The sequence below is a fragment of the Gigantopelta aegis genome, chromosome 3 (genome assembly GCF_016097555.1).
Source record: "Gigantopelta aegis isolate Gae_Host chromosome 3, Gae_host_genome, whole genome shotgun sequence".
In the NCBI taxonomy this organism is placed as follows: Eukaryota; Metazoa; Mollusca; class Gastropoda; order Neomphalida; family Peltospiridae; genus Gigantopelta; species Gigantopelta aegis.
In genome coordinates, this window is record NC_054701.1 from 30,014,918 (window position 1) to 30,037,508 (window position 22,591).

The window sequence follows — 22,591 nt, forward strand, 5'->3', positions numbered from 1 at the left end:
CCTTTCAGCGGTCGAGATGGAACTGTTGATTTCTACTCGAGTCCGACAACCATAAACAGCTTACAGCATCTCTGTCGAACAAACATCCGTAAACATCTGACCACACAGCTTGTCGATTACCTTAATATTCCACTGCGTATGAAGGAGTTTCTCAAGTACAAAGACCTGAAGAAGAACTCTACTGTGACCTAGTTGCCGGGGGAGACACAAGGCTTCATCATAATCCACAGCCCATTTGGGACATTTGAAGAAATACTCGTGTTTGTAAATATTAAATGGACTTGGATACAATTAGAAATTTCACTTGTCCTTAAAAAAGATGCACATATTTTTCTAAAAGCCTGCACAAGCATTGTTGCTGTTGTTTTTTTACATTTTTTATTAGGCAACACCAAGTATAATTGTTTGTTCTATAAATTTTTGCTCGCCTTTTCGACAAAAATTTAAAAAGTCCAGGTTGCTTTGCTTGAGGGATTTTTCTCCACCTATTATGAACATTTTATACAATTATGTAATCATAGTTACAATGCATCATCTGTAAGCAGTGTTACATAAGCAGGATTTCCTAGAAAAAGAAACTATATAAATAGATGCAATTGTTTTAACTTGCTTTGACTTGTATATGAATGTCATTTTGTGGTGTGTTTTTTTTTTTATCCTTTAGACTCTTTTTATCATATAGAGAGTCAAAAGCTTTGAGTCCTTGGTCCATCCCGTTGCCATGGTGTTGAGTCTTGACTAATCTCTATTGATGTGACACCCAAACAATTTGTCTGGCATTGCCATGGTGTTAGTCTCAGACTCTTATTAGTCTTGAGTCTAAACTCTAAAAGTTTTATAAGCACTAAACCTTGATGTTGAAGTTGCTTTGTCATCCTAAAGGAATAAGCTGCTCCTCCATTCAACAAGTTCCTTCTATATCCTAAAGAAGTTGTTCCTTCCTAGAGAGAAATGTCACCCCATTCTAGAGGGACAAGTTAATTTTTCATCTCCGAGAACGAAGTTGCTAAATTTATTTCAGAACCAAGAGAAATATAAATCCTTAAAGAATTGAAAATGTGACTTATTCATTTATAACAAAGCAACATGTCCTTGGATGAAGAAGTGATTATACACTCCATGATAAAAATTCATAGTCAGACTTGGATGTTTATGCTTGGATTATGTATTTTTGTACATCTGGTGTGCTTATGGTTGTTCCAATCTTTATCAAAAGTTTTATTTTGACCATTATGTGTGTTATAATTGCAATATTGTGATATTGTGTTTTTGTAACTGCATTTTAAAACTGCATCCCGTTGAATCATTAAAATATTTCCAGTTAGATCAGATAATTTTGTGTTGGGGAATCGACAAATTTTAAAGTGATAATGCAATGTGAAATAAATAACGAGTTTATATTTCAAGAAGGAAACTCAGTTTTTGTCTTTGTAGAAAGAGCACCCTTATAGCTTTAAATTATGAAAGCTCATTGAGATATTTTTTATATTCAGGGAGTCCTTAAAACACCTTTTTTTTTAAATGAGCTATATTTTCCTTTAGTATTGAATCAAACATTTTAGTATTTGATCAAACAGTTTGATTATACATGTATTATGTATGTGATTACTTGGTACTGGGATATCATTTTAATTATGAAAGTGTAAAAAAAAATTGTTGTTACCCTGTTACTCATTTTGTTTTATTGATTTGTTAAAAATTAATGCTACCCAACTTTTTCAATGTACTGTAGTAATATTTAGTATTTGTTAAACAATGTTCATCCGTGTCAAATTTTTCTTCTTCTGTTTTTTTCAATGCTTCTAGTCAAACTACTTCAGATTTTATGGACATTTCAGACAATTCAGACATTTCAGACAATTTCCCCTTAGTAGCAGTATTTATTGCAATATGAATTTGAAATGATTTGACAGGTTTTAATTTTCAACCAGCTGTATAAATGTGGCTGGTTGCTTAATCAGTGTTATTGTGCTATTTTGATAGTGTCTTTTCCAATGTCTCAGAATATTTTATACAATACCAGTTTATTTTATACAGATATTTGTTAGCCAGATAGATAAGAGCAAACATTAGTGTTGAAATAATCCAAGAAATTAATTTTTCAAATTCTCTTTCAAAATATGTTTTAAAACTAAAAGTGCAGCCAACATGTATTTTTTAAAGATGAAATTTAATGTATTATTTTTGTGCCATATGTATTAGCAGATTGTATTCAAAGAGTGTCCTGTCCAGATTTAAAATCTCTGTCAAATGTCTGATATTGTAAACCATTCTTTTAAAGATTAATTCCATTTGAACACTAATTATATGTGTACATAATAGTGCACTCTATCATTTCTTTTTAATTTTACTTATGTTAATCTTGTGCCTGAATAATTGAATGTTTTTGTCAGTTTGAAATTTAATGTTTATGTTTGTGAACCAACTTTTTTACAGTAGTTAAATTGAATTCCAACAGTTTTTTGGCATTGCATATTTGAATCTCTATTTTCAAAGCTTGCTTTGCATGTACCCACTGATATTTACTATAGTGCTACCTCGTATTTTTGCCATTGTTTGGTCAAATTTATAGCTTTTGCTTGATATTAAACTTCAACCCTTCTGAAATAAAAACTGAATCAAAGAGAAACATTTGCCATGTTTGAGTGTTTTTAGACTGATGTTTTAAATCAAATACCGGTAGGATAAAAAAAATTGAAAAGAGATTATGTCAGAATGTTGGGATTGTAACAAATATTATTTATGCATATTCGTTATCAAGGGTTCGACTATTTTGCTGTAGTAGATTGATGTGTCATTAACCATTTCTTCCTCAAGGTACATTTACTGGGGTGGGGTAGGGGTGGGAGGTGAGGGAGGGTGTATTTCATTTTGGAAGTGAGGGGTTTGTATTATTTTCTAATATTGTTGTTACCTATTACCTGATTTTTGTTTGGAAGTAATTTAAGAAGTCGGGGTTTTTAAAAAAAAAAAATTATTTTGTTGTTTTTTGTTATAGTTTGTTTTGTTGTTGACAGTATTGTCTTTGTGTTAACTAAGTTTTGATTGTACAGATTACTCAAACCGATTTGATGTGTATATGGATTATTTTGCATTATGTATAAAGGCAGGATATGGAGCGTATGGTGTATGCAGTAATATTACATTTATCTGCTTGGATATATGAATACATGTACTGTGGAAGCAGTATAAACCGGATTTGTGTTAAAATAAGCCCCAATTTAGTAGTAAAACTCTGAATAAACTGGAAAATGTCCATTCCAGAAACCGGATGGACTTTTTGGATGAGAACGTTAGATGCTTGATAAGCTAACATGGAAAAAACTGAACTACTATAAATAAAAGTGAACTTCAGCTGAATAAACATGTCATAATGATGACTGGGTATTGAACCATGAGAATAGATGCAATTTTGGTGATCAAGACTCACACTTTACAACAACAGATTAATTAAAAATACATTTTGCATTGCTTCATTGTTATCAATTGTATTCTCATAGTGGTGTGATAGTTATAAAAAAAGAGTTAACTTTCAATAAGCCACCATAAAAATTTATTAAAACAGTTTTATTACTTTTACAACCAGATGAATTTATAATTTATCACACACACACCTTCTCCCCATAAGGTAATCATATACAGTTGATTATTCTAACACAAAATTGCACATATACACACATGCAATACAAACAACACATGTAGTGACTTTAAATTTTGCATATGTTTATTAGTGTAATACAAGTTCTTGTTTTGGGATATAACGGAATGATTCAACCAGTTCTAATTTCCGACTTTTTTCCCCCCCCGACATGAATATGGTCTAAAATGGTGACTGGAATACCAGATCTCTCTCTAAACCAGATAAATGTTGAGATCCCAAGATGATCTAGTTAAGACAGGTTGTATATGTAAACAAATCATTACCATATTATATGATACATACTTTAAAATCATGGGATTTTCACAAGCCACAAAGTGAAGCTACAAATGCATTATTTAGTTAGTTCTTTTTATAACCATATTAAAATATTGTGTACAATTAGTTTTTAGAATGATGATTTTCGGATGTCAAAATTTGGTTAAAGTTATCTGAAAGTGCATACCATGACCACATTTCCACTTATGTTTTGGTCCCCGTGTGTAGAGACATCATTCTGGTATATGATGTAAATATTTTGGATACACTTGCAAAATGTTATTTTATTAAAGCATGGTTAACAGGCAACATTTTGTTCAGTGTTGCATCGCAATTCTTTACGCAAGCTTCAGAGATTACTACACAATTTTAAAACATAATGTAATTGCTAGTCAGTTTTTAATTGACTAGAGATACATTTTGTTCAATATATTGCCACGATTCACTACGCAAGCTTCAGAGATTACTACACAATTTTAAAACATAATGTAGTTGCTAGTCCGTTTTTAATTGACTAGAGATACATTTTGTTCAATATATTGCCACGATTCACTACGCAAGCTTCAGAGATCGCTACACAATTTTAAAACTAAACAGTAGTTGCTAATCAATTTTTGTGCACATAAATTTTGCAACTTTATGTTGAGTGCTAACAACACAAAATATGTCATGGTTTACAGTAGTTTATTATAATAACTATCAAAAATAGATCATAATTTTTTTCTTCCCTTGAAATGCCTCCTTTTTTAATATACATCTTATAGATGTAATTATTTAACTCACATAACACTCAAAATGTTTCAGTGTATTAAAACATGGTGGAAGACATCTTTTTCATGTCAAGACTTTCACCATACGATATACATTACAGGGTTTCTGACAAAGTACAAAGGGTCAAATTGCGTATGTAAAATCTTGGAAATTAATGGATATATTTTTATAATTAAAGTATTAATTATAGTAAGAAAACTGTCAAAGTACATGAAAAGCAGTGTCGAATTTTTTTTTTTGAAATTTCCATAACCACCTGTAAGGGGCACTTATGATCTGTTATGTTTTTGTTACCTACCCTAAAATTAGTTTCTGACAGAAAGCCTGCACCGAGAGCAAAAAAACAACTAACTTTTACTACTAGTTTTGATTGTATTTTACATTTTAAATGGAGACATTCTTTTTGAAATATGAAAAGAGATTGCATCTTTAATTTTAAGCTTCCTTAATTACCCACTTTACTTGGAGTCCAGCTGTTGTTGTGTATATGTACATAATGTATTATAGCAGTCGCAAAATATTAATTTAATAATCCATGTGTGTTGGGATTTTTATGTATAGAAATTATTTTGAAAAGAAAATTTAAAAAAGTGGTCTTATTAATCCAGTCTAGCTGTTGACCAAAAATACAGATTGTTACATGTGTGTATGTGTGTGGATTATCATATCAGTGGTATTGTTACTTTGATAATCCATCTAATGGATTTAAAACCATTCTAGCAGTTTCTCAAAGATCCAAGTTTATAAAAGGAAATATTTAGCATGGGGATATGGAATACTATTGTACTGTTTATTAATAAATGTATTTTTACATCACTGATATTAGGAAATACATATCTCTTTCTTGAGCTTTCAAGATGTTGTGGTTCATAGGATATAACCCACTGGATTATTTCCAGTTCTAACCAGTGTCTCACAACTGGTATAACTGTTGGATATCATTTATCTTACAACTCATTTAAAAATGTATCCAACTTGCTTTTGCTCTTTAGATGTGTTTTAAAACAACTCAGAGGCAGATCGGGGGGGGGGGGGGGGGGGGATCCCCTCCTAAATTTTTTGATAGTTATAATTTTATTATATATTATTTTTTTTTTATTTTTATGATCCCCCTCCAAACCTCCCCCAAAGTTCCCTTGGCATTCCACAGTTTCCACCTCATGTCACTCCCTCCCCCCACCCCTTCCCCCACCCCTTCCCCTGTAAATGGATTTTTTTGATCCACCACTGCAACTTATTAGTATCTAAGACTAATGGCCACTCTTGTAGTATTGTCTATATATGGTACCGGTGATTAGAAATGGACCATTTTCCAGCAGCATAACATTGATGGACCACTTGATAATGTATTTGTTTAGAATTCAAAATCCCTGAGTTCACTTAACCTCACACGGTAAAAGTTAGTAATTGGACTTAATCATGTGTAATTTTCTTTTTAAACTAATTGTTTACCAAAATCAACCCAACTAAAATTCTGAATATGTTAAAAGAAGCATGATAGATCATCAAGGAAGACTTTCCAATATCTTATTTACAAATGAGATTTTGTATACATATCAAAACTAGACAATCTTAAGGCAGATGTATTATTTAAATAGTGCTTATCTGCACTAGATCCAAGAAAAAACAGTGTTACCTTATTATCAGTTGACCTTTCATTTGACCAATCAAAACATTGCTGATATGAACTTAAAACATTTGAAATGACTGTTCACTACTGAATGTCATCTTGATACATGGGTTTATTTCAGATCTACCAACAGAGACATGAAAAGTGGATAGTAAGATCAGATTTCAATCAGGTTGGGGGAAAATAATTTAGTGAGATCAAAGTGAAACTTAGAAGACTCCATTAAAGGAATGGACTGGGGTAGACAAACATTGTTAATTGTATTAACCTCCATATGTTATATATGGCAGCTATCCTGTGCTTATAATCTTCTTATGTTTCAAGTGTTTTTGTTTTGTGTATATTGGATTGTAAAAAAATATGTGTATATTATTATTAATAAAAATAAACATATATGTTAAAACTGTGTTTGTAGTTATTTTGTTTTGTTTTAAAGATGCTATATTCGGTAGAATGATCGTGTGACTAACAAATGTATTTTATGGTGGTGGTGGTGGGAATCTTAACGTACCCCTATCCACTTAAGGTTCAGGCACGCCCATCCTGGCGGGTTCAACCTCTTGACGTCGCCATTGGCGGATCCACCCCACCCAAAGTAAATCCTAACCAGTGACGGAACCAGAAAATATATTTAGGGGCCGCCAAAGGTATGAACGTTCCCAGGGCCCCGTAGAACCGCCACTGTTTACCTTAAATAAACAAAATAATAAACACCAGTCAGTTGGTATATAATAGTTAATTTATTATCCAAGCAGGCACTCATAACGGGGGGAAAAAAGAAATTATCATGCATTGGTTTAACGTACACTACTATTGGACGATTTGACGACAACAAACCAATCACCTTGCCGGTACTAAATATGACGTCATCACGATTTGGCAAAGCACACACAATGACGTCACGTAGTTTAAAGCGTTTGCGTCTTTCTGGTTCTAGTGTTAAACTTGTAATAAAATGGTAGTTTAAAGCGTTTGCGTCTTTCTGGTTCCAGTGTTAAACTTGTAATAAAATGGTAGTTTAATGCAATTCATTATATATTTTTTGTTTACAGAATATATAGAACTTTGGCTTTTGAAAATTATCTGTGAACTGTGAATAAAATACAAAGTTAAAGCAATACCCAGAACAGTGAAGTAGTTTACGTTGTTTCTAGGCCTATATACATGGACGTGTAGCCGATGTAGGCTATATCGAAAATAAAGGTTTTAAAAAAACCAAAAAAAAACCCCAAATAGATGGGGTAATAAATAGAATAACAAACTCAGTACCAGTTATTATGAAATTTATGTCCCTCGTGAAATAAATTTCATAATAACTGGTAACTCGTTTATTATCCTCTATATAGGCCTAAGTGTGGCTAATGTTTGACAGAACATGAAGTCTTATCACTTTATCAGTCTACTGCAGTTTTAAATACATCGTCCGTGTTTCATTTACCAAAATACTGACACATGCTCGAGTTCGTATTTGTGTAAAGCTAAGTCTAGTAAGTGTCAAAAAATGTTTAACACGTGATACGTACATTGTCACATGATTTCAAAATGACGGTCATCATTGTTCTGTTCTTTTTATTTTCTTATGTCGTGTCTTTGCCAAATGAGAAAACAATTACCGTCGCATATGATGAACAACGTCAGATATTTCAGTTAACTAATCATCCAGTTTCGAACTGGGCAGCAAAAGCGGCGTTCAACAATAACATCAACCAGACTGGGTATGTTTTCAAGCTTCTGGCGCGGCTATGACGATATTATAAAAATAGTTTCAAGCCAGCTTTAATTTTAAACTTTAAAGTATCACGTAAGGTTACACTACACTACACTACAGTTTTTATACATGTAGTTCCGCTTTAGTTTTGTTTCTTTCTTTTCCCTTTTTCTTTCTTTACACTAGCCCGAGTACTCTTGACTGTAAGAGAGCTAGACGGACATTTGGACATAAATTGCCTACGCTCTCATTACAGTCAGAAACCAAGCTATGTATTTTTTTAACAATTCCCGACAACCAAAATGTTGGCAAAGATGTCCGCTCTAATACCACAACAATCCTATGTTTGACATCAAATACCTTTACATCGATGCAGAAATCCATTATTTATCATTCATAGGAATAGATTTTGTCAGTTGAACTTTATTGGCTTGGCGTTTCATAGATAAAATATTTCTGTCTGTAACTTTATTTTTTAAATTATTTGTCTATTTTATATTTATATTGTAACATTTTTTTTTTTTTAACATAATATATAAAATAAACAAATAAACTTGATTAAATTTTTTTTTTTTTTTTTTATTTGCCTATTTTATATTTATATTTTATTTTATAAAGTTAAATATGATATACAGAGATTATTATACAAGCTTGTGTATCATACTGATTTTATAAAACAAGTGACTTGAAGTGTTACTACTTAGGATTCTTGTATTACCCGAGCGAGAGTGAGGGTAATACATTAATCCTGATACAAGTTTTGTAAAATCAGTACGATTCATACAAGTGTATTAATTTCTTTATTATCCATATTATCCATAATATTATTTTTATGAATAACAAGCTAGGACCATGTCATAACGTTTCAAACGTAACTAGAAAAAGATGATGAAACGACAGCATTTTCCGAAATGACGGCATTTTAGTAAGTGTTTACACAGAGCTAAGACAGGGGAGGCCACATTAAGTTATGACATCGCTTCCAAAAATTATGTTAGTCGTTGTGCACATGAAATCCTTATGACACTGGTTATATTTCCCTGAATATCCTGAACTATGTGGGTAATAAAAATTGATATAAAATAGACAAATAATATATATATACGATTTGTAGCTTTACAGAGTCAGACTCTAGTATCAATCAGTAAAAATGGACACAAAGTTTAGTTAATCTACAAACCTAGCTGTAACACATCTGGATAATCTTATAATAAAGTGAAATAAGAGTCTGTGATGTTGAAAAACGGTGAAATAACCTTAAAAATAGACTAAAACTCTACTCCATAACTGTTACTTCTCAGACACACATGTGTTTTTAAAAATTCATAGGACAATTGCATTTTGTGATATCAAAAACACCAGGATGACCAGAAATACTTTGGATGTACGTAATTGTATAATCTAAACAAGAAAATCTAAGTAACGTATGATTTCATTTATTAAAAACTGCTCTAATAGTGTAACATAAGATATAAATATAAAATAGACAAATAATTAAAAAATCAATATAAAATATGAAATGTAGCTTTACAGAGACAGAAAGATTCAGTCTAGTTATTTCAGGGAAAGATTGCCATATTGTTAATGTTAATTAATGTACTTTTTGTGGGCACCATTTCTGAAACATTGTATCCCTCCCTCATCATAGGATAATTTGTAGGCTGGAAATATTGAGGTCTCACAAGATAACAGCTTATCAGACCCTGCACTTATAAAACATTTAGTCTAGCCTTTGATATACAAGTCATAGGACACTGGTTGGGATGGGAAAAAAACCAATCAGAGAATGGGTCCACTGAGGTGGTTTGATCCTGTAACAACTCGAGCACCTCCGGCGAGCACTCTACTGACTAAGCTTGATCCTGCCCCTACCTGTTCATTATGTCATTCTGTAATTTTTGCCATCACATAAATATAGAATACAAAACAAGCTTGCCTGTCGTACCATTTTTCTGAAATGAGTGAACAGGTTTCGTATCTGACTCGCTTTCGCTCGTCAGATACCAACACTGTTCATGAGTTTCATAAAAATGGTATGACAGGCAAGCTAGTTTAGTATTTTATTTATTACAAACCAACTGCAAACAAGCTGCAATGCAGAAGTAAGCAGATGTCGATACCTACTACATTTATTTTTCTATAAATTGGGTCAGCAAGTGATCTACGTCACGCCAATATTACACTTGTTAGATATTGAGTGATTGTTATGACATGAGCAATATCTTACACTGGTGTGAAATAATATGTAAAACACTGCATGCATTCCTTCTTGTGACTTAATATATATCAGTTGATAGGAGTGACGTGTTGGTACAAAAATAAAATGCAGTGAATTGTATTTTTAAAATGATTGTACTAAAATGATAAAACTGAGTGAACTATAAAATACTTTGGGCACTTATCCTTTTGTAGATGATTTTTCTCACACTCTTAGATTCCAAAGTCTCATAAGCATGGGTTCCAATACACATAAATGGACCAGCGAGAACACTCCACCCCTACATATTCACACTGTCACTAAAAGTTGCAAACTTGTAGCTCTCAACTCTCAACACCATGTCAAACCATACACTCCACCGGATGCTAAGGATTATGCTTGGAGAGGATGAATACCATCACTTTGTGAACTCTTTTTTCAGACTTATCGAGGAACCTCTTCAACTTCAAGACAACATCTTAGTTGGACTTTAAATTTTTGGCTTGCGATCGAAATTATGTTTATTTTTTGTAAACAGTCCGAGGTACTTTAGTTTGTCACAATCACTTGAAGTGTTTTCGGCCTAGCAATCAGTTTATTTTGGGCCCTAATTTTTCCAGATGAGTAGAATGCAGTTTCTATTTTGGTTTTAGGTTGTAGACCTAACTTCTAACTTGGTATTCCAAATTCCGCCCACCTCAAACTTCGCCTCCCCCTCTTGTGCCCTGGATTCAGTCACTGGCATACCCAGAGGTTGGGCCGATGGTGGACGTTCCTGAAACCTTCGTGGTATATGGGCACATTAATAGAGTTCTCCTTCTCAGCTCTGTTCCAGCCTATTACAATCACCTAAGCAAAATTTTAAATATTTGAAAACTAAAGTAATTTATTGCGGTGTAATATTTTGCTGTTGTTTTAGCTGGGCGTACCTTGACATTGAGACAAATCCTGCCCTGGATAACGATGTTCAGGCGTATGCTGCGGGTCTGGCCGAGGGTCAGCTCACCCAGGAGCTGATATCTCTACACTGGAGAAACACGGCGTACACATGTCCAGAACCCTACACACCGTTCTGTCAGAGACTCCGCAACTTTCTCACACAGAACCTCAACTGGGTCAAATCACAGATTGATGCACATCAAAATGACCAGTATTGGGAACAGGTAGAGTCTTTATTCTTTTTTTATCCATATTTGACAAAAGGACAAAATTTGGGGGGGGTTTTGGCCAATAAAAACAAACAAAAATATAGCAGGTTAGGATCAGCATATATATTTTTTTTTATTATGGCCTGTTGCATTATGGTACATAATAGCACTGTTTTATACAAAAAATGTATGGTATTTAGTGCCATTGTTGTATTAAAATGTTAGTGCACATTAAGTACCATTGTTGTACAAAACAGATATCTTATTCAGTATCATTGTTGTTTACTGATAAAGATATACGGTACAGGGCCTGTGCTTATAAAACTTGTTAAGAGTCCAGACTCAAGTTCAAATGACGTCACACACATACAGACTCAAGTTCAAATGACGTCACACACATACAGACTCTGTTCAAATGACGTCACACACATACAGACTCAAGTTCAAATGACGTCACACACATACAGACTCAAGTTCAAATGATGTCACACACATACAGACTCAAGTTCAAATGATGTCACACACATGCTGTGGGTGAGCACAACATTTTACAAGATTATCTATTAAACTTTCAGAATTGCAGAAACCCAATTTGTGATTTGTGATATATGGTTCTATTGTTGAATTGAAAAAATACTTGAATCATCTGATTATAAGTACTTTAATTATTTTATTAAATGTTCTAGCAAGATCTGTTTGTTTTTCAGGTGAAGCTTTTCTACATGCAGACGGCTGGACTTCAAGATGGATATTTTAATAACCCCAAGGCACCGCACATGGACATTGACATATTTGGACTGTAGTAAGTTTTATCTGTTGAGATTCATTTACCCAAGCACCAATGAAACACTTACAGGAGATAATTTATAACAATGGGTGTGTGTACAACAAATTGAAAATGCTACAAATAATAATTGCACTCTAGAAATACACTTTAAAAATAAGATTATATATTTACATTTTCTTCAAAAGATGATAAGTGAAAATTAGTTTTAGTTTAATTATTTAAAACATTTAGTTTTAAAAATTAGGGGCTTAGGAATGAAATTTAAAGTGGGGTTTGTGGCACACACACTCAACCCAACCCCCTGTCTAATTTTTTTTTTTATCTCTGGACATCCTGAATCACAGTTTGATAACATCTGGAGAAGAAAAGAGCAATGTTTTTTAATTAAAATTATCACCTATTTTTAGGATATTTTTGTTTTTATATAATATTATAATAGAACAACAAAAAAAGATTAAAAAATTTATGATCGTGAAATGGAAGGGAGGGTACAAGTCTATGGATCTAAGAATAATACTAGATACTATTTATTCTATTTCATGTTGTTACTTATGTCTAATGTATTTATTGACATTTACACCACTTGAAATATTACTTTTGTGAATTTCAGTGTTTTTCAAATTGGCGGAGACATGGAAGATTTGGAACCAGCTCTGAATAAACCAACATCGACACGTGTCAGAGGTTCAGGATCGTGCTCAGCCCTCATTAAACTGTTGCCAGGCAACAAGGACTTGTATGTTTCACAGGACACATGGGACACATACAATTCTATGTTAAGAATTCTCAAGAAATATACCTTTCCTTACACAGTTAACGGCAAGAATTCAGGTATGTCCCAGAGGTCTTTGTTTGACAATTTGTCTTGTTTGTTTTTTAATATTAGACTAAGTCAGTCTGGCTTTCGGTTACTCTGTTCTCTATCCTCGTTCCAGCCAGTGTACCACAACCAGTATATCAAAGGCTGTGGTATGTGCTGTCCTGTCTGTGGGATTGTGCATATAAAAGATCCCTTGCTACTAATCGAAAAGAGGAGTCCATGAAGTGGCGACAGCAGGTTTCCTCTCTCAATATCTGTGTGGTCCATGACCATATGTCCGATGCCATATAAACATAAATAAAATGTGTTGAGTGTGTCATTAAATAAAACATTTCTTTCCTCTGTTCTCTATCCAGTATTGATATTACACCAGAGGCAAGTTCAGGAGGCCTGAGTGCTCGCGGTGGCTTGCTAGACTGGTTTTTGTGCCTAACTATACATAAATATAATTGGATAGGATAGGATTGAAACCTGTCAAATTATTAGTGAAGCCTTTGTCCGGTATTGAAAAATGCTTGTAAAAAGTCTTAGAATTTTGTTAATAACAAAGTGTCTGGACCATGTTTTAAATTTAGTATTTTTAGTGATTATAAAGAAAACTTGTAAGGCAGCTGGTAACAGGGTATCCAGTATTCTTGTTCTTCATTGTTAGATATTAATGTTATTTCTGTCTGAACAAAGTTAGAGTTTGTAATTGTTTAATGAAACAACTAGAGCACATTGATTAATTAACCATCGGATAATGGATGTCAAACATTTGGTAATTCTGACACTTAGTCATCAGAGGAAACCAGCTACAATTTCCATTAGCAGCCAGGGATCTTTTATATGCACTTTCCTACAGAGTGGAAAGCACATACCCTGACCTTTGAGCAGTTGTGGTGCACTGGTTAAGATGAGAAAACCCCCATTCAGTTGAATGGATGCACCGAGGTGGTTCGATCCTGCAATGCAAGTGCCTCAAGGGAGTACTCAACCGACTGAGCTAAATCCCACATCCTGTTGTTATTATATCTAGTTCATATTTTGGGGCGAGACGTAGCCCAGTGGTAAAGTGCACACATGATGCACGGTCGGTTTGGGATCGATCCCATTGGGCTATTTCTCACTCCAGCCAGTGCATCACGACTGGTACATCAAAGGCCGTGGTATGTGCTATCCTGCCTATGGGATGGTGCATATAAAAGATCCCTTGCTGCCAATCGAAAAGAGTAGCCCATGAAGGGGCGACAGTGGGTTTCCTCCTTCAATACCTGTGGTCCTTAACCATATGTCTGACGCCATATAACCGTAAATAAAATGTGTTGAGTGCATCGTTAAATAAAACATTTCCTTCCTTCCTTAGTTCATATTTTTGCTTTTCCTTTTTTAATGGGAATCTGTCCCCTTAACCAGTGTAAACATACAATGGTTGCATTAAAGATTGTATTGTATTTGTATTTGTATTGTATTTTTATTGTATTGTATTGTATTGTATTGTATTGTATTGTATTGTATAACAAGGGATTGAAGGGAACTCATATGTTTTAAAAGTGCCATTTAGAAAAAGTTATGTGTTGGCCACTATAGAAGCAATAATTTCAACTCCTATTTATTATTCATTCTAGATCGTGTTCCAGGTACAACGATGACATTTTCATCTTACCCTGGGACACTCATGTCGGGTGATGATTTTTATCAAATTGACTCAGGCTTGGTAAGCAGTTGCAACAATAGAGATTAGTCTATGTTTTTCATGTTTTTAGGGTGTCACAATTAAACTACATGTATTTTAATACACAAAATGCAATTTTTTGTTTTGTTTTACTAAGTCCCTTATTTACAGCAAATGCCAAGAGTAAAAATGGGTTGTGTACATAATCAGAATAATAATATAATATAATATAATATAATATAATATAATATAATATATCAGCTTTTTTCACTGATTTACACTGTCTCCATCTCTCTCTATCTCTCTCTCGCTGTGTGTGTGTGTGTGTGTGTCTCTGTCTGTCTCTTTCTCTCTCTCTCACACACACTTTGCTACTACTTTAAATTTCATCTTTTATTCACCTTAGGTTTCCTTGGAAACTACAATAGGAAACAGTAATGCAGACCGTTGGAAGTATGTACAGTTTCAATCAGTGCTTGAAGGAATTCGGTCTCAGGTGGCTAACAGACTGGCAGTGACAGGCGAACAGTGGGCCTCGACATTCTCCAACTTCAACAGTGGAACGTAAGTGTGCTGCTTAAGGTACATTCATACAATACAACTTGCAGTAACATGTGATAACTTACATGTATGATAAAGTTGTATTGTGAAACTGTTGAAACACTCGCTCCAGCCAGTGCACCACGACTGGTACATCAAAGGCAGTGGTATGTGCTGTCTTGTCTGTGGGATGGTGCATATAAAAGATTCCTTGCTGCTAATCAAAAAGAATAGTCATGAAGTGATGACAGCGGGTTTCCTCCCTCAATATCTGTGTAGTCCTTAACCATATATCCGACGCCATATAACCGTAATTAAAATGTGTTGAGTGAGTCATTAAATAAAACATTTCCTTCCTTCCTTCCTTCTGTTGAAACATTTTGTGGCTTTGTTGCACAGCACAAGTTGTAATGTTGCTATGGAGTTGAAATGATTGGATGAATTTCCATTTGACAAGTTCACACTGATCATATTGAATTGTGCTTAAATTTTATTGACTTTGTTGCACATTAATCTAATGAACATTTTTGTTTTCAAAATCTTGATTAGCAATATTTCTAGGCAATTGAAAATTAATTTGCAGCTACTGTTCAATGTCTTAAAACTGTGTAGCGATCTCTGAAACTTGCATAGCAAATCTTGATGTGATACTGAACAAAATTTAGACACTCTTTCCTTTTTGCAGTATTTTATGTAAATAATATTTGACTTGATTTCTTTCAGCTACAACAATGAGTGGCTGATAGTGGATTACAAACTGTTTGAACGTGGCATGAACAGTCTGAAACCAGGAACACTCACAGTGCTCGAACAAATACCGTATGTTGTTGTGGAACATTTATTACTAACACAACACACACCCACCTAAGCATTCATCGATCCATGAATCCATTCATTCACTTATCCATCCGTCTACTCATCCATCCATTCATCTGTCCAAGGGCGGGATGTAGCCCAGTGCTAAAATGTTCGCTTGATGTGCAGTCGGTTTGGGATCAATCCCCGTCGATGGGCCCATTGGGATATTTCTCATTCCAGCCAATGCACCACGACTGGTATATCAAAGGTCGTGGTATGTGCTATTTTGTCTGTGGGATGATGCATATAAAAGATCCCTTGCTGCTAATCGAAAAGAGTAGTCCATGCAGTGGCGACAGTGGGTCTCCTCTCTCAATACCTGTGTGGTCCTTAACCATATGTCCAATACCATATAACTGAAAATAAAATATGTTGAGTGCATTGTTAAATAAAACAGTTCCTTCCTTCATCTGTGCAAAATTACCGACATCGGTGGCGTCGTGGCAGGCCATCGGTCTACAGGCTGGTAGGTACTGGGTTCGGATCCCAGTCAAGGCATGGGATTTTTAATCCAGATACCGACACCAGACCCTGAGTGAGTGCTCCGCAAGGCTCAATGGGTAGGTGTAAACCACTTGCATCGACCAGTGATCCATAACTGGTTCAACAAAGGCCATGGTTTGTGCTATCCTGCCTGTGGGAAGCACAAATAAAAGATCCCTTGCTGCCAATTGGAAGAGTAGCCCATGTAATGGCGACAGCGGGTTTCCTCTCAAAATCTGTGTGGTCCTTAACCATATGTCTGACGCCATATAACCGTAAATAAAATGTGTTGAGTGCGTCGTTAAATAAAACATTTCTTTCTGTGCAAAATTTATCCATTCACATCCCTTGAAATTTGCAGCAACACACTCAGAATTATCACCACAAAATCTGTGACAAAAATGTTCTGCACCAGCATTTTTATCATTGTGTGTTTACTTTATTATTTGTACTAAATTTTCATTGCATGATAATCACCCCTCCCACCACACACACCCATGCAATGGGACCATCCATCCATCCATCCACCCATCTTCAATGACTTAAAATTAAATATACGCTGATTTTATATTTGAGAGTATACTATACAGTGGTCGAAATAGCTGATTTTATATTTGAGAATATACTATACAGTGGTCGAAATAGCTGATTTTATATTTGAGAGTATACTATACAGTGGTCGAAATAGCTGATTTTATATATGAGAGTATACTATACAGTGGTCGAAATAGCTAATTTTATATATGAGAGTATACTATACAGTGGTCGAAATAGCTGATTTTATATATGAGAGTATACTATACAGTGGTCGAAATATTGCCGGCCCGACTGGTTTTTGCTGGTGAACATCACCATGGGCCAGGAAATGGATTTTTTCTGCTGTCCCATTGGACCATCAATTAATTATTTTATGTTTATACTTTATTATCATGTTTAGTCCAGCAGGCTTTCGTTCAGTCCGGCAGAATTTGTTGCTTTTTGGACCAAATGTCCGGCAAGAATTTCAGCCAATTTAGACCCCTGCTCAGGGTTTCTGCCACAGGGTAAAACGGGTATGGCACCATAACCAAAATGTTTTGCAGATTTTTTTGTTTTGAAGTTAACCTTTTGACAAAAATTCAAAACTTAATTGTTTCTTTTCTGCATGTATATTATAGACTAGAAACTCAGTATTGTACTTTAGTTTTAAATTGTTATTATAGAACTTTTAAAAAGAAATGTGAGACATGTAGAGTTGAATTTATCTTACAGATAATTTTACAATATTGTGTGATTTATTTTTCAGTGGGCTGATTGTATTCAGGGATACCACATCTGTGCTGGTACAGCAGGGCTACTTTCCAAGTTATAATGTAGCGTAAGATCATATTCTTTTTCAAACTGTGGTCAAAGCAATTGAATATAAATGTAGTACCGGTACTTAGTGTTTGTATAAAGTGTTCTAACTGGCAGTAGCTAGTGGAAGTTTCTGTATTAACTCATTAGCTCAACACTGAACTCTTATACAGAGGGTCTTTGGTTCGAATCCCAGCAATGAAAGTTTATTTATTTGTTATGTTTATTGAAACAGTAATAATTTTATTTATAGAAAATAACTTGCTACATGGATTATTGTTTTTGCCTGGTGTACTTTTTTTTTTTTTTTTTGAGGGGGGGGGGGGGGTTGCATTTTTGAAAGGCATGCTTGTTTCCTGAGAAAATATATTCATATTAAAAGATCTCCATATTAATCAAGTTGCTTATCAGTTTCAGTGTTGAATAATGTGTGAATACAACAGTAATTCAAAGAACTCATTTTAAATTTTAATATAACATGCTAAAAAAGATGGTTTGTGCAAACCCATAGAACTGTTCTGGTTATATGGTTTAAATAGCAACCCGTGTGATTGTACTATTTAGACCAATATGTTTAGGACAGACATAAAATATTATGAGAAGGCTTACTGAGCCATAATTCAGGGCTTCTAGATTATGGTAGCCCCACTCCCATGGCTAATAATATTCAATGTTGGGCTTGTAAATAAGTAACATTACCATGCCCGATGGCTAGTGAAATATTTTGGTCAAATGTTGCAGTTAAGTCTATTTTGTAAATATGAATGCCTGCCCCCAACCTCTAGCCCTCCTCCCAAAGTTAGTGTTTTTTGCTATATACATGTATCTCTCTCTTTAGGTGACATATTCGATTTTTACTATTATTTAGTAAAATTGTATTAACTTAAAGTAAAGTATGATTAGTGAATTTTTAATCGTGGCTGGTACATTTTGAAAATCACTGATCCCATGGCTAGTGGATTTGATAAACATTCTAGAAACCGTGCATAATTGGTTGTTTTTGTTGAAAATCTCACACCTTAATATCAGGCCTGTAGGAACAGGGGGAGGGGATAGGGGCACAGGCCTACTCTTTTGACAACGAAAAATAGATGTTTTTTGGTCCTACTCTACATTAATCAAAATTAAAATAGGTCTTGTGCCCCCTCCCCCACCCCTCCATTAGAGGCTGTGGCCCCTACTCCAGACATTGTTCCTATGGGCCTGAATATTAATCTACCTTAGCAATGACTTGAGAGGATATCACTCCACCCTAACTTAATAATGATGGATGTGTATTTTGTTTTATGTATTTCTGAGTGTGATTTCTTTGTACCAGGTATTTCCCTGAAGTGTTCAATGCCAGCGGAGGACCTGAGAGTGTAAAGAAGTATGGAGACTGGTTCTCGTATGATGGAACACCACGTGCCAAGATCTTCAAACGAGACCATGTCAAAGTGGGGGACCTCAAATCAATGCAGAAACTAATGAGGTAGTAATTACTTCAAGCAAGTTGAGGGGTTTTTTTTCTAAAATGTTTTGAACCTACTGATATGTATCTGAACTAAATTGAATAAATTGGCTTAAAATAGGATTATAGTTAAACCTGCCAATAAAGATCATCAAAATGACTACAGAAAAGGAGCCTTCATCTTGAGGTGTTTAACATTAAAGTGTACACATGTACACACATACATATGGTTTATTTTTTTTTAAACAATATTTATTCATTTAAAATAAATGAAATGGATCGGCAAACAAGCTGTAGGCCTATGTAAATGCCTCTCCACATACATACATAGGTATGCATGCACGCACGCACACCTGCACGCACATACACACACACACACACACACACACGCATGCACATGCACACACTCTCTCACACACACACACACGGACACACACACTCATACTATCATTACATCTAGTCTGTAGGCCACTGACTATAACATCAGGTGTCTGTAGACGTAACGTCCCCTACTGACTGTCAGTGTTTTAAATAATTTCATCTTGTTTTATTTATTAACAGGTACAATGACTTCCAGCATGATCCACTTGCCCGGTGTAACTGTACTCCACCCTACAGTGGCGAGAACGGAATCTCAGCTAGGTGTGATCTGAACCCGGCCAGTGGGACGTACCCGTTTGGTGCTCTAGGACATCGGGCACATGGAGGGACCGACATGAAGGTATCGTGGCAACACATTTTCTCTTGTCTTTCTACTTTAGTTAATAATAGAATCTATCACCATTGTGAGGTATAGATATGGCAATTCCAACCCGAAGGACAAAATGTTTTTTGTGAGGGCCGAAGTTTAATTACAGTAACAAAATATTAATTTTGTAAGCTACGTACGGTTTGTTTATTGATTAACAATTCGTAAAGATTTCACCTACAAACAATGAAACTCATTTAATCATACGCTGAAAAATAAAGTCCATCTTATGCAACAACATAAAAATGCAACAACTTGTAATAAATGCAATAATGAATAAATGTAAAGTTGAAAATATTAATTTGTTTAAATATTTTTAAAACAATGATACAACGTGAAACAGAATTTTGAAAACCATGAGTTATGACATCAATCGTCGTAAAACATGAGTTATGATGTCACGCGTATGTAGAAATCGTCTAGCCCTCGGGTCGGACAGATTTATCTAGCCCTAGAGTCAGGCATATTTTTCTAGCACCATGCAAAAGCTGGATAACCCTGTCCAGTGGGCAAGAATATTTTTTCTTACACTCCCGTTGGTGAGAACATCATTCATTGTATTACTGATTTAAAGACTGGCTGCACGTAGGTGATGATCCAGTCACTACAGCCATACCATCCATTCAAATACAGGTACTGTGAAATAGGCATGATAGAAATTGATAGCTTTATAAGGGAACCTGAAAGTGATTACATTGTGACACATACATGTAAGTGCAAGTGCCGTAAATGAGTTTGAGTTCGAAAAGACGTTTAAATTTATTTTAAACCTGTTTTTTGAGGATTTGTACTACATAATTATGTGTCTGTTAAGATACCATTTATCTTACAACTCCTTTAAAAATGTATCTAACTTGCTTTTGCTTGTTAGATATGTTTTAAAACAACTCATTGTAGATCAGGTCATGTGAGGTCATAGGGCTTAACGTGCTCATTCAGGGCGAGCTGTTGTAGCACACGCCTGTCCTGGGTACATGTGTCGACTTACGCCGGCTCCTCTGTCCAGGACAGGAGCTCATTGTAAGATAATCTCCACTATTGTTTATTAATATAATGAAGACAATGGTGTTATCAGAAATCTTATTTTCATTGTCAACTACTATAAAATATGTAATCGTGAATTTTTTCATTTCAACATGAAAAGCACCAAACAAATTAGATGAAGTTTGGTTTATTCTCCACTGCTTCCCATTTTAGGTGGTTAAGATTTTCAGTTTGGAACTGAGAAATTATTTAATCAGCAGAATTGATTTGTGATACATCCAGCAGGTTTCATGTTTATGAATACTAGTATTTGTATATTTTATATTAAAATTCTTATTTAAGTTTATAAAGAAATTTAAAATAAAATAATACAATACTAAAGCACTAAAAATAAAATCTGGAATATTTTTCATTCAGCTATGAAATTTCCATCTCAAAATTGAAATGAAAGAAAAGTACATTTGGCTTGGTCAAATACTCAAGGACAATTTCTTTCAATTCATCATGTGCACATGCACACGCACGCACACACACACACACACACACACACACACACACCATAATCTTCATTGATTTACCAGCTGAAGGTATGAAATGTCTGTGAAGCTGAATCAATTTAATTTTTGTTTTTCAGTTAACATCTTTCGAACTGTTCAACAATGGGATGTCTTTCATTGCTATTTTAAGTCCAACCTATGACCAACAGGTGCCATTCCAGTGGAGTAAAACAGACTTCCCTGTCGAAGAGTTCCCTCGTTTTGGACATCCAGACCTTTTTAAATTTCCAACCATGTTCTTCAATGGCTCAGCTCCTCTTAATTCATATCCCATTGAAGTAATAGCAGTTTAGTTCAAAGATTTACCAGTTGCTATGGTGACCAAATTTCTTTAATAAATTTGCACAATATATTCTTTTACCGACGCGATATAATCATAAATAAAATGTGTTGAGTGTGTCGTTAAATAAAATATTTCCAATATACTCTTTTTAATTCAAGGATAGTCCAGTTGCCATGATCACTGTAAATTATATTTTGTTAAATTATTTGTATAAAAATGTTTGTATTATATATTGTATATTTTTTTATACCACTGTTGTTAAAAATGTATTGCCATGTAATAAACTTGATTTGCCACACCAAGCTTGTATATATTAAATTTTATATAATTTACATATATATTTTTGTATTTTAACATGTACAGGTAGAGGGTACTTACAAATTGCAACAATCATTAAAGATATGGTCCTAAGTTTGCTGCAACTGTAGAATGTTTCTGATACATAGGTACATGATGACAGGATAATCCTCGGTTCCTATAATACAGTTACTGTATATTTAGCCAAAATGATACGGTTACTGTATATTTAGCCACCCCGTCTGTGGGGCCATTGGGCTAATTCTCGTTCCAGCCAGTGCACCAGTACTAGTATATCAAAGGCCATGGTATGTGCTATCCTGTCTATGGGATGGTGCATACAAAAGATACCTTGCTACTAATGGGAAAATGTAGCAGGTTTCCTCTCTAACACTATATGTAAAGATTACCAATTGTTTGACATC

At 34.5% G+C, this 22,591-nt stretch overlaps 2 protein-coding genes across 2 annotated transcripts in view; both read left to right on the plus strand.

Moving 5' to 3' along the window:
- The window catches only part of LOC121367857 (WD repeat and SOCS box-containing protein 1-like), a 33,276-nt gene extending 28,388 nt beyond the window's left edge, over positions 1-4,888 (plus strand). Inside the window, exon 8 of the mRNA XM_041492282.1 lies at positions 9-4,888. Within this exon, the coding sequence (XP_041348216.1) occupies positions 9-192 (184 nt within the window). The 3' untranslated portion in view covers positions 193-4,888. The remainder of the gene's footprint in view (positions 1-8) is intronic.
- A 2,938-nt stretch (positions 4,889-7,826) lies between these two features.
- LOC121367858 (putative phospholipase B-like 2) lies at positions 7,827-22,171 on the plus strand. The gene is made up of 11 exons (XM_041492284.1): positions 7,827-8,032; positions 11,142-11,385; positions 12,078-12,172; positions 12,768-12,988; positions 14,585-14,673; positions 15,038-15,195; positions 15,895-15,990; positions 17,798-17,869; positions 19,166-19,318; positions 19,859-20,018; positions 21,664-22,171. Exons 1-11 carry the CDS (start codon positions 7,860-7,862, stop codon positions 21,877-21,879), a joined length of 1,677 nt encoding a protein of 558 aa, XP_041348218.1. The 5' UTR covers positions 7,827-7,859; the 3' UTR covers positions 21,880-22,171.
- Positions 22,172-22,591: the final 420 nt, after the last annotated feature.

Bases quoted from the DNA above. Each gene is read 5' to 3' on its own strand.
- LOC121367858 (XM_041492284.1), top strand. From the start codon at position 7,860: ATGACGGTCATCATTGTTCTGTTCTTTTTATTTTCTTATGTCGTGTCT. The intron at 15,196-15,894 runs GTAAGTGTGCTG...GATTTCTTTCAG, and splicing joins TCCAACTTCAACAGTGGAAC to CTACAACAATGAGTGGCTGA. The intron at 17,870-19,165 runs GTAAGATCATAT...TCTTTGTACCAG, and splicing joins TTTCCAAGTTATAATGTAGC to GTATTTCCCTGAAGTGTTCA.